The sequence below is a fragment of the Dasypus novemcinctus genome, chromosome 23, assembly GCF_030445035.2.
Source record: "Dasypus novemcinctus isolate mDasNov1 chromosome 23, mDasNov1.1.hap2, whole genome shotgun sequence".
NCBI lineage: Eukaryota > Metazoa > Chordata > Mammalia > Cingulata > Dasypodidae > Dasypus > Dasypus novemcinctus.
The window spans coordinates 39,501,486-39,516,682 of NC_080695.1; the positions used below are offsets into that span (position 1 = coordinate 39,501,486).

General features: G+C 42.6%; 1 protein-coding gene, 1 long non-coding RNA gene and 1 pseudogene across 2 annotated transcripts in view; 1 reads left to right on the forward strand and 2 right to left on the reverse strand.

Annotated features, from left to right (window-relative positions):
* Nucleotides 1–12,444, reverse strand: part of MOSMO (modulator of smoothened) — a 65,756-nt gene extending 53,312 nt beyond the window's left edge. Inside the window, exon 1 of the mRNA XM_004447372.4 lies at nt 12,251–12,444. Coding sequence (XP_004447429.1) covers nt 12,251–12,356 — 106 coding nt within the window. The 5' untranslated portion in view covers nt 12,357–12,444. The remainder of the gene's footprint in view (nt 1–12,250) is intronic.
* On the reverse strand, nt 2,679–8,578 carry LOC139437471 (small ribosomal subunit protein uS5 pseudogene; annotated as a pseudogene).
* On the forward strand, nt 12,272–13,853 carry LOC139437411 (uncharacterized). Its single transcript, XR_011647203.1, has 2 exons — nt 12,272–12,342; nt 13,119–13,853. It is a non-coding gene; the product is annotated as an uncharacterized lncRNA (long non-coding RNA).
* The last annotated feature ends 1,344 nt before the right edge of the window (nt 13,854–15,197 follow it).

The window sequence follows — 15,197 nt, forward strand, 5'->3', positions numbered from 1 at the left end:
GAGCTTTCTGAACCTAGCTCCCTCTGCTACCTCCTAATTAAATGTCAGACAAATCACTTCTCTGTGAACACACTTCTTCATGAGCAAAATAGGGATATTTCCAAGCAGAGTAGGAGGCTTGCTACCTACTAAGTAAAGTTCAATATTTCTTGGCATTCCTCTTTGTCCTTGGGCTATGTGTCAGTTTGAGATTCATGAACCGAAAAAAAAAAAAAGACTGTTTGCAAAATAATCTTTTCCTCTGGGTGCGATACCCTTTGATTGTATTAAATTCAAAGGATTTAAGTTCTCTTGATAGAACCAATTTAGGGCTGATTAGGCTATGTCAGTAAGGAGTAACTCAGTTGAGTCCCTGCCCCCTTGGTGGGCTGATATAAATGGACACTCACTCAAGAAGACACACGGGAAGAGAGAGAGCTCTGTCAGTTTTGCCCCTGGAACCCTAGGAAGAGAGACGAGCCATTCACCCAATAGTTGGCAGCTGAGACTGATATAAAATGCCCGGAAAGAAATGAGCTCTATGCCAGTAGAGAGGGGAAGCCTGAAGAGACAAGCCAGCCTACAGCTGAGATTGGAAAGAAGCTGGGCCCATGGAGCCTTAAGAAGAGGAAGCCCAGGGAGGAAAGACCAGGCTGAGATCAGCAACCACTTTGCTTCAACATATGGTAATTGACTTTGGTGAGGAAGCAACCTTGAGTTGGATTCTTTAGGGCTTTGTAACTATAAGCTTTTACCCCAAACAAACACCCTTTATAAAAGCCAACAGATTACTGGTATTTTGCATCAGCTCCCCTTTGGCAGACTAGCACAGGCTATATTCCACTAAGGGAGCACAATAGAGTACAGTGTTCAAAAGTTACTCACAAATCAGCTCACTCTCTAAAATTACCTATTCTATTTCCTACCCTAGGTTCAAAAGCTTGGTGGCAACGATTGTTCCTTTCCTGCCATGTGCAAGCTTGGACATGCTACCTAAGGTAAAAAGATTGATAAATCATATCTCCTACTACTCTCAAGGAACTTAAATTCTGCACTAGAAAATAAGGACAAATACCACACAAATAGCCATGATGCAAACAGATTACCATGAAAAATGTGCAAGGTGTTACCCAGAGGGAAAAAACCACTTTTGGTTAGAGGGATCAAAAATGTTTTAAGGAAGATGGTAGTTGGAAGATTATATTTGGGAAACAAAGCAATACAGAGGAGCACAAATGTCGATCCACGTAGGGAAAAAAGTAGGATGTCAGGCTGGAAAGGTTGGAGTCACACTGAGAAGGGTTCTGAGTGCTTTTTGTTCTCCTTTGGACAATGAAGAGTTCTTGAAGGTTTCTGGTACAAGTATATGTAGTGGTTAAGAGCAAGGACTCTAGAGCAAGACTGCCTGGGTTCAAATCTTGACTCTTCCACTTCTCAGCTATGTGACCTTGAGAAAGTTACTTGACCTTGAGAACATTAGTTGTTTCTATGTCTCTGTGGGGATAACAGCAACACCCTTACCTTATACAGGGTTGTTGAAAGGATTAAATTATTAATATATGTAAAGGGCCTAGAATAGTATCTGCCACAAAGTAAATGCTAGACAAGTATTTGCTATTATTATTATATGTCTCCTTTAGAAAGATAAATTTAGCAGCCAATGTATAGAAATGGACCAGGATGGGAATTTCCCTACCTTCTACCTTTACTCATGCCATTCCACCTTCAAGGATAAGCATGCCAAGTCTTAACTATTTAAATGCTCTTTATTAAATGCATCATTCTGTTAAGCTGAAATTCCACCTTCTCCCTGACCACCTGGGCAGAGTAGTTTCATCACATACTTCACAATAATTATTTCATATCTATATAGTTTATTGTCCCAGAATACATATTCCTTGAAGATAAAATAACTTTTCCTTTGCTTAAATGTAATCCCTTTGAATATTTCAAATAGGTCCTTCTAGAGTACAGATACTTCAATAAGCATTTGTTGTCAAATTGTCTGGAATGAAGCCTGGTGATGTGAGGGAATACCTGTGGGAAGACTTAAGGAATATTCATAGTAAATGAAAAGATTTTATCAAAAGGAATGCTACTTTATGAATGAAATGGCCACATCTTTGATAGTCTAAGAGTGATCTTTTACCTTTGGAAGTCAGTGGTCTGATTAGCAGAATTGATCTCAGCATGGCCTGTTTTTTTTAAGGCCTAATTGTGAAGAGAATTTCTATTAATGTAGCTGAAAGCAGACACAACAATTTTTCAGGTGAACAAGTTACTGCGACTATATTGCAAATGAGGAGACCTAGTGAAATTCTGCTTACCTATTTGACCCCACCAAATGCATTTTTCTTTACTCTTGTTTAATCTTTAACAATAGTAGTATACGGGCCTTACTTAAACAGCTCTATATTAAAAGTCAACAGCTGATTTTTTGCTCAGTATATATAACAGCAAGTGTCAAAATACCATATATAATCTTTTATTTATAGCAAAGGTAGTATAAGAGACACAAAAAAAGTACACGTTTTTTCTCTTAGTTAAAAAAAAAGCAGCAAGACAAAGAACTGTCAGTTTGCTTCAAAACTGAACTGGACTCATACACTGTGAAACTTCATGTTAGCAAACTATGTATGCTGTTTGGTACATATTCACAAATACATGAATCATTGATAGCAACACAAAAATCCATATACTCGTTTTCAAAAAATTAATTTATTAAACTTTTTTTGCAGCTAGCTGCTAGTTGGGCAATTCTAGAAAGTACTTCGAAAAAAATGTTAAGTATCAGAACTTGAAAATAAAACATTCTGACAATCAAAAAGAAACAAATGTCACGTTTACATAAATCATCACAGACAGCTAAAGCTGTAAATATGAAAGTTATACTTAATATATTGTAACTGCTGTTACTGTAAAACCTAATCTCTTGGGTTACTTAGAGGAAGGATATAAAGCAAGGTCCCTATGTAAGTAATTATCCACTCTTGTTGCATGATTAAGCACTTATAATTCAACAGTACCAATTTCATAAACAGCAATACTTCACTATATCATGCAATATGGCCCACTGCTTAAATATGCAATGAACTTGGGTATAGAAAAAAAAATTCAGTTGCATTACAGAAGCTAGCGATGACTAGAAGAATTTTTATTCCATAATTAGAACTAAATGTTCAGGTGTACAATTTCCCAGGTTTCCATAAAAAACTATCTCATATATTTCAAACTGATTTTCAGACTTTGAAGGGAAACAAATATACTCTTATATTCCAACTTTATAGCCCATCAGCTCTTAATATTCCTTTAAAATTAACTTCTGAAGAAAATTATTCTCACAATGCATTGTAGTTAATCTAACTTACTGGAGAACAGAATATTGGGGTCTGAATCTTCATGAAAAACTGGAAGAGCTGAAAGAGATAGTCATTAATAATTTTATTAATTATAAAATTAACTACAACTTGCCCAAGATCAACTAACTACATGGCTAATAAAGGGTAGAAGTGGGATTTGATGACATGTTGATTTGACCCCAAAGCCTGAGTGCATGTGCCCCTTCCTGTACACTTGGCTGCCTCTCACTTAAGAAAACCTCTCCAATCTGTTTCAGAAACATATACACCCGATGTACTCCTGGTTTTGGTACTTACATGTGTCCCATTAAGTCTATATTACCACTAGAACTGACTATGCAGTCTCTCTTCCCAGATTGGTACCAGCTGGGTTTCAGGAATATTCAAATAAAAGCACACCACGTTGCCTTAGATCTTTCTGGAACAAGGCAGGGTATAAATAAATAAGGAAGTCAATACAAAAGGGAAATAATAAAAATTTCAGCTGTTTAGATATTTTATCTAATAAATAATAATTATGACCAACATTTCAGCATTTACTATAGATCAAGTCATGTGCGCAGCCCTTAGAGGGTTCAGTTCTTCACAACCACCCTTTGAGATAAGTATATCATCCCCATTTTGTAACCGAGAAATTAAATTATACACCCCAAATCATACAGCTAAGAGAAAGACAATTCAAGAATCAAATCTAGAGCTGATTCCAAAATCCCACCCTAACCACTTTTAACTGCCCTGTAACTCCAACACAAGGCAATTACTTATCAGGAAAGGGGACAAACAACACTGTTTTAGGACACACTCAGCTGAGCAGTGGAGGTCTGATGGATATGACTGTTAAACTACGCCTGCTCTGAAACAGGCTCTGGCAGCCAGGTGATGAAGTAGTCACAAAGTATAGCTAGTTTTATGAGCGTATCAGCAGCCACCATTCTTGTAATTTCTTTTCCTGGATTTCCTTTCTTTTTAGCGATGTCCTCTGTCCTCGTTCATGGTCCCAAATTCCCCTCCTCTGAGGCCAGGAGCTTAGACCCTCATTGTGAGAGATGACTTTTGGAACTAAAGTTGTAAAGGAAATAAATGCTTTATTTAGGAAATCTACCTCATTGGCCTATACTGCAAAATTCACAGTATCAAAAATGATTTCAAGCTGAAAGCATGTCCTGTGGATACTGTAAAGACTGGTCTTTGAGTTTTTATTCAAAGTCCTCATAATTTGATATGTTGAAATAAATACTAGTAATGTTACCTTTTGTAAGAACTGTTTTTTTTAAAAACGATCTTTATACCACTTTACAATGTGGAGAAGTATTATTCTTAGCAGGAAAAGGAATTTACTGACTCAAATGTCCATCAACTGGGAAGCAGATTTGGCCCAATGGATAGGGCGTCTGCCTACCACATGGGACGGCCAAGGTTCAAACCCAGGGCCTCCTGACCCATATGATGAGCTGGCCCATGCACAGTGCTGATGTGCGCAAGGAGTGCCCTGCCACGCAGGGGTGTCCCCCGCGTAGGGGAGCCCCACGCACAAGGAGTGCCTCCCGTAAGGAGAGCCACCCAGCACGAAAAAAGTGCAGCCTGCCCAGGAATGGCGTCGCACACACAGAGAGCTGATGCAGCAAGACGATGCAACAAAACAAGAGATTCCCAGCGCTGCTGACAAGAATACAAGCAGACACAGAACACACAACTGGACAGACAACTCGGCGGGAGGGGCAGGGAAGGGGAGAGAAATAAATAAAAAATAAATCTTTAAAAAAAGTCCAACTGATGAATGGATAACATGTGGCATATCCATACAATAGAATATTTTTCAGCAAAAAAACCCTGATACATGCTATATAATAAAGATAAACCTTGAAAACATTATGCTAAATGAAATAAACCAGTCACAAAGGACCACATATTATAGAAGTCCATTTATATGAAATGTCCCCATAGAGACAGAAAGTAGATGAAAGGTTGCCTAGGGCTGGGTGGGAGGGGGGTGATAGCGAAGATGTGTGGATTTCTCTTGGGGGAATGAAAATGGCGATGGATGTATAACTCAGAATAAATTAAAATCCACTGAATTGTACACTTTAAGTGAGTGAATTTTCATGGTTATGTGAACTATATCTCGATAAAGCTGTCAAAAAGACTCAAAAGGCCAACGCAGAAATTTTGTTAATGCCTTTTAAACAAAAGAATACAATGTCAAGATTTTTGCCTTCTTAGGTAACCAATTTCTGTCCTGTTAAGTCATGTCCAAAATGATTAATAAAACAAAGTTCTAGGTAAGTTTGCTTGTTTAACAATGTTACAGAGCTCCTTTATGCTAAACCCTCTTTGTGATCACTGAAGTTGTCACAGTTGAGGGGAGAAGGGCTTATTAACAGTTTTCTAGTATTTAATAAATACGTTTATTTTGGAAATCTGTAATTTTAGTATTTTAAACCAAGGATTCCCAATTTACAGGCTGGGATCTACTTGTAATAGATCTCGAACCCTTTGGGATAGATGTCAAGCACCACAGTCCCTTATCTGAGACTTGCCAGGATTTCCTGTGGAACGGGTAGGATAGGCAGTGACACTCCCCCTATGTTCTCCCCCTACCCCAAAGCTTCTACTTCCCCAAGCACCTGCCAGTCTTTAGACTGAGGAAAAAGAAAATTACTCCTCATAAAATGTCATACATCTCCAGGATTTCAAGCAAGTAACACCTTCTCCCCATCACCTCCTGAGTTTTTAATCCATTAGGGGTGGGGGTTGGGGGTGTTGCATGAAGGAGAACTACATTAGCATACTTCTGGCTCATCCCCGTGACCCCCCACTCATTCCTCCTCAGGGGAAGCAATGGTTTTATTTGACTGTTGAGTTTTAGAGGAAAAATGGGGCATATGTAGTCCAACGTTTTGCCCTTGGGAGCCAGTTGCCCACAGGGAGCACTCATTCTTCTCTATTCTTTCATGTAGAAAAACCTAAAGGGGCAGGTTCTTCAGCCCTAACTGGGACTGGAAAGTTGTCAGTTCAATTTTAAGGTCCAGTAGTAGGAAGCCCACTTGCCCAAAGATAAAAGCCACAATCTCCAATATAATCTTTATCAGTAATAAAGATATTTTGGTTCACAAATTACCTTGCTGTCTTGGGTTGTTCTTTGTTTTTTCTCCATCATTTAGAACTAGGTGGGGAAAAGGGTGTGGATTAAAAACCCTAACATTCAATCTAAAAAATTTTAAAAAGATTTAAAATATGTTCAGGAATAAATATACTATCCTTAACTATGATGGACTATAATGTGCATTTGATAACCAACTCTACAGAGAGAAACTGTGACTAGATATAAGGTAGATGTTCATTTATATACTTGAAGATAATTTTGGGAAACATATGAAATCTTCATAAAGAACACTAGGCAAATCCATATAGGATGATTTAGGATGTTATAATCCTAAACAGCTGCTGAGATCCCTGCTGTGTAAAGGGATGCTGTCTCAATAAAGGGATCTGTAGATTGTTTAGATATATCAGAAGCAATTTTGTTTACCATGTTAAAATTAGCCCATTAAACTAAAAAAAAAAAACTTTTTTCACAAAAAGTTTGCATCTTTAAAATGAAAAATCGGTAATATTAAGCGACTTGTATAATGCGAAGGCTATCATTTTAAGATTGAAGAGAAAATTCCCTTCTGAAAACAGGCAAAATTTCTAGCCACTGAAAAATTTCAACCTCATTTAAGATAAATAAAGCTGTACATAAATAATGAAGAGTTTCCTTGAAGGGAGTCTTTGCAGTGCAAGTCTCATGGACATGTGGGGAAAAAAATGTGGAAATGACTATTTTACATTGGTCAAATATAAAATACCAATGGATTCAAATCAATAATGAATGGCAAAATTCCTTGAAAACTATAAAGCATTACTTAAAATAAAAGATATTGCTACTGATATTGAGTTCTAGTAATCAGCAGAAATTTGACCTTGCCATAAAAGAATTTTTTTGCCATTTAATATTTTTAGTTCCATTAACAGAAACTGTTAAGAAGGGTCCTTACTAAAGTGCTCCCTCCGTGTACTTTCCCCAAACATGTAAGATCTATTTGATTCATTATAGCTTCAAAAGTTTATACATAATCCACAAGCTATCAGAAGAAGTGTAAGAGTTACCATGCATTGTTGGAAATAAGAATGTACTTTATCTGTGTCTGGACCAATAAATAAAAAACTAAAAAATGTGCCAGTGTGAAGCATGATCCAAAATCTTATGATAATATCAGTCTGGGTTTTAGGAAGTTATTCTATTCAATTTTATTGATATTTTATTTCCTTCTGTGTTGATTTCCTTCTGTGAGGAGCAAAGAGACTAGAATACGAAGATGAGAGACTGGAAGAAGAGGGATAAAGTCCAAAGCCAAGAGGGGAGACAAATTTATTTCTTAACTTGTTTTAAGCCTGGCCTTATTATTTTTTAAATTCAAACATTTATTTTTCTCATGAGAGTCTAAGTGGTGGCCCCAAAGGGGGCCTGGGTCCTCTGCACAGAGACCCTGGTGTGCCTCTTGACGAGATGGTCAGTGAACTCCTGGTAGGCAGACGTGGTGAATACAGTCTCCTTCCAGAGGTCGGAGGGGACGGGGGGGAGATAGCTGTATGTCTTGGAGATGGCATCGAAGGTGGCCTTGGCGCAATTGCCCAGGGTGGCCATGTAGCCCCTGGCTGAAGTGTAGCAATTGTCAATACCAGCCACCATTATCAGCTTCTTGGGCATGAGGGCTGAGATGATGCCAGTGCCTCTGGGAATGAGGATGAGGCCCACCAGCACAGAATCACGGCATCCTGTCACCTGGCAAGGGACAGTGTAGGGCTACCAATCTTGTTCCCCACTGCAAAAGGATGACGGAGAGCTTGGCCAGAACGATAGCCCCATGGATAGTAGAGGCTACCTCCTCGGAGCACTTTGCGCCCAGACCCATGTGGCCACTGTAGTCCCCGATGGAGACAAAGACCTTGATCCTAGGACATGCGCCAGTACAGGTCTGCTTTTGCACAGGCATGATTTTTCAGAACCTCATCCTTGTGGGACGTTCTCAAGTAAAAGTAAATAATCTCAGACTCCCTGATGGGCAGAGAGAACAGATCTCCTCTAGGGACTTGATCTTTATATCCCTGACCAACTGGTCCAGCTTGGTGACAGGGAGCCACTCCTTGTCCTCAGCCTTGCCTCGGGAGCTCCACAACCTCAGCCAGGAATCGCACTGTCAACGCCTCCACAGAAGATGCCATTGTCTCCCATTCCAGGGCCTCTGGGGTATCCCGCAGCACTGGTGTCATCCACCATTTGGTATTTCCTCAAAGAAGCCTGGCCTTACTCTTGATGTTTCCTTATTTCCAAGGAAAATGTGTCAGTTTTCATAGTAGCAAGTTCTTAGCTTTTATTTCAAAATTAGGATTCTCATACCTGTTATTTTAAACCATGACTTAAAAAATATCAGCAGCAGTAACACAACCTTAATGACATCTAATTTTTAAAAATTAAGCACTTACAATGTGTCAGGCACTGTTCTAAACATTTTATATGGATTAATTCAGTTAATCATTACAATAATCCAATGAGATAGGCACTATTATCATCCTTATTTTACAGAGAGGAAACTAAGACACTGAGAGGCTAAGCAACTTGCCAAGGTCACAACTTACTAACTGTAAGCTGATGGAGTTTGGAATTGAATCCTGAAACTTTCCCTAGCAGTACAGTGCAGTGGTTTTCAAACTACATCCTGCAAAACCTTTCAGCTCTAAGAGTTCTATTTGGAAAATATATTTCATCCATTTTTAAAACTGCAATAAAAACACTGTAATCAAAACTTTCATATACTGTATATAATGCATGAAAGGGAACCAACACATTACCTCTTGCTGCCAAGCTGTCACTTTTGTGCAGACCTTGGAATAAAGCTCTGAGATCTCATCTGAACTTCTTTTAAACGTTTCATTGATTTGGAAGGTTATAACTCTGCCCTCATTTTAATTTTTAAATTTTTTTAAAACTTGAGACAGCAACTGTCTACATAGGTGAAACTGCACAAATGAGAATACAAACTTAACCATACATACCAGGGAAAGTTCAGGTCCATCTTATCACAGTACATGAACACAACAGTGAACACATGCACATATTATCCCATTTACTTTACGCTTTGGGAGGCCTACTGTCTGATGTATTTAAGAAAAGAAATATGTTAGTTATGAAAATTTTATTATTACCTCCTACTATTCTTCTTTCTAGCCACAGAATATTTAACTGAAGCATATGCTGAGATGACAAGGGGAGCTGTTAGAAAAAAGTCATCTCCTCAACTCTACCACAGCCATACATCCCAGTGTTTCATTCTGGAACTTACCATCAACAGAAACTGCTCTACCTTCCAAATCCCCTCTGTATATACAAACTTTTGTCCTTCTACTCTGTGGCATCAACCACTCCCACTGAGACTCATCTTCAATTTTACTGAGTCGACCATTCCACTGACCAACCTATTAGGCCCTTCCTTTATTTACTTTCACCTTTTATCCAGGGGAGATTCCACGATCCATCATTATAACGATACTCTGGCCAGTACCCTAAACACCTTTGCCCCAGTCATTTTGTTGCATATTATCTGGCAAACCTCAACCCTGAATGAAGCCTTCTATACACTTTAACCACACTGGTACTGAAGTAGCTGAGCTCTGCTGAAGGTCAAACATAGCAGGTGGGTTATCATACTGTATGCTCAGGACCACCCCCTTCAGTGAGGTTTCAACATTGAAAGACAATCTTACCGTGTCTCTAGTGGGCATGATCTCTTTGCAACTACTTATTACAAACATTTTCTACTTCTTCAAATCTTGGATTTCTGTCCCTTTCATTTCTATGGCCTTTCACAGTAAATAATAACTTTGCCTCCTAAAGTGAGGAAGTTACACTCATCTTGTCTTTGCATTACTTCAAGTATAACACAGCGATCTCTTTTCCTGTGCTTTAAATACTGTCCTTTTATATCTTCTCAGGAATGTTATGCTATTAATTCCCTCTTCCTTCTCCTATATATGTAACAGTTCCCTCCTACAACTACATCTTTTCCATGGACATTTAATCTATTTTATACATTAGGCTGCCACCTAAAACCTTTTGGCCAAAAGGACCTTTCTGCTAGAACAGTGAAACTCTTTTGCCCCTAAGTACATAAAGCCCCCCCCCCAATGTCTAGTAAGTCTCAAAAAATCACATAAAAGTAGGAAAACAAAAACAAGCCATGAACTGGATGTTACACATATTACTGTGCCAAATAGCGGTAACACTGGTATCACCAATATTTCCAATACAAAGCCCATAGAATCACCAAATTCTAAGCCTTCTTTGGGGCATGCTTTACAATTAAGAGTTCTGCTAAAACTGTGAAGCCAAGAAGAAGAGCAGAATTCTTTGGAGTGTTATTTTAATAACCAGTAAATCTGACAGCATGATTCTGTGTTACTAGGTCTAGACTGGGGGAGAGGAGGGAGGAGGAAGCAACAAATGTCCTAGCTGCAGCTTTTTTTAAGAGCTAAAAATATTGCAGGACAAATACAGAACTGTAAGTAATACTTTAAGAAATAAGTTCGACAGAGTAGTGATACATTTTTATAACAAATTATTCTTGGAGGAAGCTTGACCTCTTCCCACCCCCAAAATATCCCTTTCAAGGAACAGGCAGTTAAAAAACAAGATGATTCCTCAATCTCATCAGCTCTCCTGACAGCTGTTAACATTAATTAAAGATTTGGTCTCACAGGTCTGGGTGAGTGAGTGAGTGTGAATGGGTATGTGAATGTGTGTGTGTGATGGCCCAGGCTGAGAAAACTCTTGCTAGCACAGTCACCTGGGAGACCCTTCAGAGCGATGCCTTCCTCTTTCCTCAGGGCACCACCTTGTCTCTCCTGCCTAGAGCTCCGGGGGTGTTAACTGCAGGCACTGCTACTGCTCCTGGGCTGCCTGCAACTCTAATGTGTTATTTAATTTTGTAACTACTATTAAGATCTCTAAAGCGTTTCCGTGATGCACTGGAATGAAAGATGTTCCATTAAATGAAGTTTATTAGTAGTAGTATCATAGCTTCCGGGCCTAAAGTAAAGCAAAATTATAACTATATGATACTTCAAAGGCACTGCCAGGCAGGCGAGGAATGGACTGAGAAAGGGACTTCGCCCCGCCCCGGCCCGGCCCACACCTCCGGTCCTCCCGGCACTGACAATTAGCCCTGCCTCGTCGGGTCAGCAACCGCCCTCCTAGCACTTCTCCCAGGTCCGTCCGACCCCGGGTGCAGCTTCCTGGGAGTTGGGGGTTCCGGAGTCGGACTTGACTCCCGTCGGCCTCCCCCTCGCCGTGACCCCCATAGGCTGCCTCCTTCCCGGCTCCCAGGCCTCGTTCTCCCAGTCCCTGCCTCTCCGCCTGGTTTCTGATTCCCTCGCTTCAGGCGCCTCTGTTTGCCCCAAACCGGTTCCTCCCGTTTCCCACCTTGACATTTACCCAGAACGAAGCTCGTTCCTCTTCGGTCCCTCAGGTCAGGAGACTGCCCCCACCCCACCACCCTCCTCGGTTCGGGACACGCCAGGCCAGCCCAGGTCTCCTCGCCCTTCCACCACTTTTCACTCTGCGCCCCTCCCCTCAACCTGGGGGTCCCGCTCGTGACCAGGCGCATCCTGCACTCCACTCCCTTTCCCCTCAACCTGGACCGCCTCTCGGCCGCCTTTCTCCGCGGCCAGGGTCTCCTCTCAGCCCCTTTCTCCTCCGGCCGGCCCCCGCCTCGCACCCGCCTGCCCCGTTTTCTCCCCCACACTGGTCTCCCGTCGGCGTGCCCTCAGCCAACCCCACGCCTGGCCCCGCTGGTCCCCGCGCGCCCTCCGCTCACCCGCGGACTCCCCCGTGTTGATCCAGTCCGGGTTGGCGATGCTGGCGATGGCGAAGATATCGGCGGCCAGAAAGAGACATCCTGAGATGATGGTCAGTTTATCCATCTCCCCGCCCCGCTCCCCCCACCCCCCGAGCCCCGGGCAGGCCGCGGCCTCACGCCTCCCGCCCCATGGGCCGCCGCCGGGGCCCGGAGTCCCCGCGCCGCCGCCTCGCACCCCCTCGGCCCCCGCGCGCCGCCCGCGCCCTCCGCGCGCCCGGGACCAGCAGCCGCGGCGCGGCCCGCACAGCCGGAACCGCCGCCCGACCCGGAACTGCTCGGCCCGCCCGCCCCTCACCCGGAAGCGAAGCCTGGCGCTGGCGAGGCCGGCGCCCGGGGGTCGCTGCGTCCCGGCTGAATTTTCCTGGCGTCGGTACCCGCCTCTCCGCTTCTCTCCGCGGCTCGGGCCCTCTCCCCCCGACTAGGCCCCGCTCCGGCGCGGCGTCCCCTCGGCTGCGCCCTCGTCACCTCGCCCCCCGGCCCCGGCCCTCCCAACAGCCCCACGGTCCGCTCAGCTCGGCGCCCGAGTCCTGGACCCCAAGTGGCCGGGTTCAGGCTCTTTTCCCGGCTCCGGGGTCTTCCAGCCGGCCGCTCGGTCTCTTGCCAATAGTACTGTTGTCGCTGTGGATGACTGCGCACAAAATAGCTCCAGTCTTTAGCCTTTCAAAGGGAGACGGGGGTGGGGGTGGGTGCTGCGGGTCTTCAAGCAGGAGGCGGGCCCAGACGACCGCCGAGAGACTGGGGGGCGGGGGGGAGGGGACGCACGGCCCCTGTCACCTTGTGTTATTGCCTCTTCCCGTCCTTCTGCGGCGGGGATTGCCTCATTTAGGAAATAGCTGTAGAGCACCTACTGTGCATCAGGCACTGCTGTAGGCGCTGGGATACCGCCGTGAAAAGAGAGACGAGGATCCCGCTCTCCTGAAGCTGACGTTCTTGTGGAGGAAGAGAAGGAAACCTGTTAACATCGATTTTTTTAAAAAATAAAAATATTTTCAGGTGTTGGTCCACGAATTAAAAAAGGGTCAGGGTGTTGGGGGCGGGGGGTGATGTTTAGGATGGTCAGTTAAGTCTCCTCTGGGAAAGTTACCTTTGCGCTCATACCGCCAAGATCACAAAGACTCGCCCTCAGAAGATTTGGGGCAAGACAATACCAGAAGGAACAGAATGCAAAGAACATAAGGGAAAGGGGCGGGGACGAGATTGGCATGCTCAAAGAACTGCAAGAGGGCCAGTGTAGCTAGAGATTTGGTATGAGAAGACGTTGGAGAGGTTGACAGAGGCTAGATGTAGACTTTGGGGGTGCCATGAAAGAGGTTGGATTTTGTTTTTAAGCAACAGGAAGGTGGTGGAAGGTCTTCAGCACAAGAGTGACAATTTAATTTGTAAAGATCATAAGTGTAAAGATTAGATAGTAGGAGTGAAGGTGACAAGAATGAAGGCAGAGGCTCCAATTAAGAGGCAGGTGAAGTAGTCCAAGAAAGAGTGATGACTTTGGCTAGGGTGAGAAGTATAAAGATGGAAATGGACAAATTTGGATGTCTTGGAAGTAGAGCAAGATTTGCTGATGAATGGGGGAAGAGGGAAAGAAAAAGGACTTAAGGATGACTCCTCTAATTTTTTTGTTTGTTTTAGAAAAGTTGTAGGTTTACTGAAAAATCATGCAGAAAATAGAGTTCGCATATACCCTTCTACCTCCCCCCTTATTATTAACATCTTGACTCCACGTTTTTGGCCTGAGCAACCAGATGTTTGGTGATACCATTTCCTGAGTAAAGATGGGGAGAGAAGCTTAAATCAGATGGATAAAATTAAGAAAAAAATTAAGGCATTTGTGTAATTTGTTAGCAATACAAATTATTTATCTGTCTTTGATTTGATTTTCCTGTCTAGTGGAGTTTTCCTTCTATAGCTCATGGGCCCAAATCACCATTAAACCTGACTTGGGATCCAGCTCTCTCTTTCACTGAGATTCCACCAAGCAGCAACCAAAAGATGAGACACTTGTTTTCCCCTTAAATACTACCTAGGTTATCTCTATAAAGACCCAGAAGAGTGACATCTGTTTCTATTTTTGGAATGCCTACATATCCAGAAAACTCAGCAAGTTTCAAATTCCACCAAAGGCAATGGCCTTGCAGAAATGTGCCGATAGCTATCGGTGTCACCACATAGATTGGATAGAGAGGGATTTGATGGCTGGTCTATACTTTCCTGTACAAATATTGATCTCTTGGGAGGCAGGATTTATTATTATTATTATGTAGTTTATTTTTCCTCTGCCACAGAAATGGCCCAATAAAAATCAAATATTCCAGGGACCCAGATATAATTTGAATCACATCACTGCAAGAAGCCTCCACTTTTTTCTTTGTTTAAAAAAAGATTACTGGAGAGGTTTGATGGAATTGTATGTCTGGCTTTTTGTCTGGTGTTTCTGTTGCCCAGTAATAGAAGAAATCCCAGCCATAAAGAACTGAATTCTCCTTGCCCCAAATAATATCCACTGATGCTCACCCCTGACCAGTGGATAAGAATCCTAGGGTCAAATGTTGGAACACTTTGCCTATTACAACTCTGAACAGAATGATGACTTAATTCTTGCGTGTGAAAAATTCAAATATAAATCCCTCTTTCTACCCAGGCTGCATTTCCCAGTCCCTCCTGCCTCTGTCCCTCCACAAAAGATCCTGGAGCTAAAATTAAAGCACAAAAACAACCAGTATTGAGCTAAACTTTTTAAAAAAACATTTAAATCAAATTAATGGCTGCATATCACTACAGTCTATCCCATGGCTTGCTACCAAGCAGGGGTGGAGGTTGGGGCAGGGCAGGAGTGGACAGGGGCCAAACACCCTGTTGGCAGGCTTCTCATTATTCCTTGTCTTTGGCCTCACATCTCATTCTCACC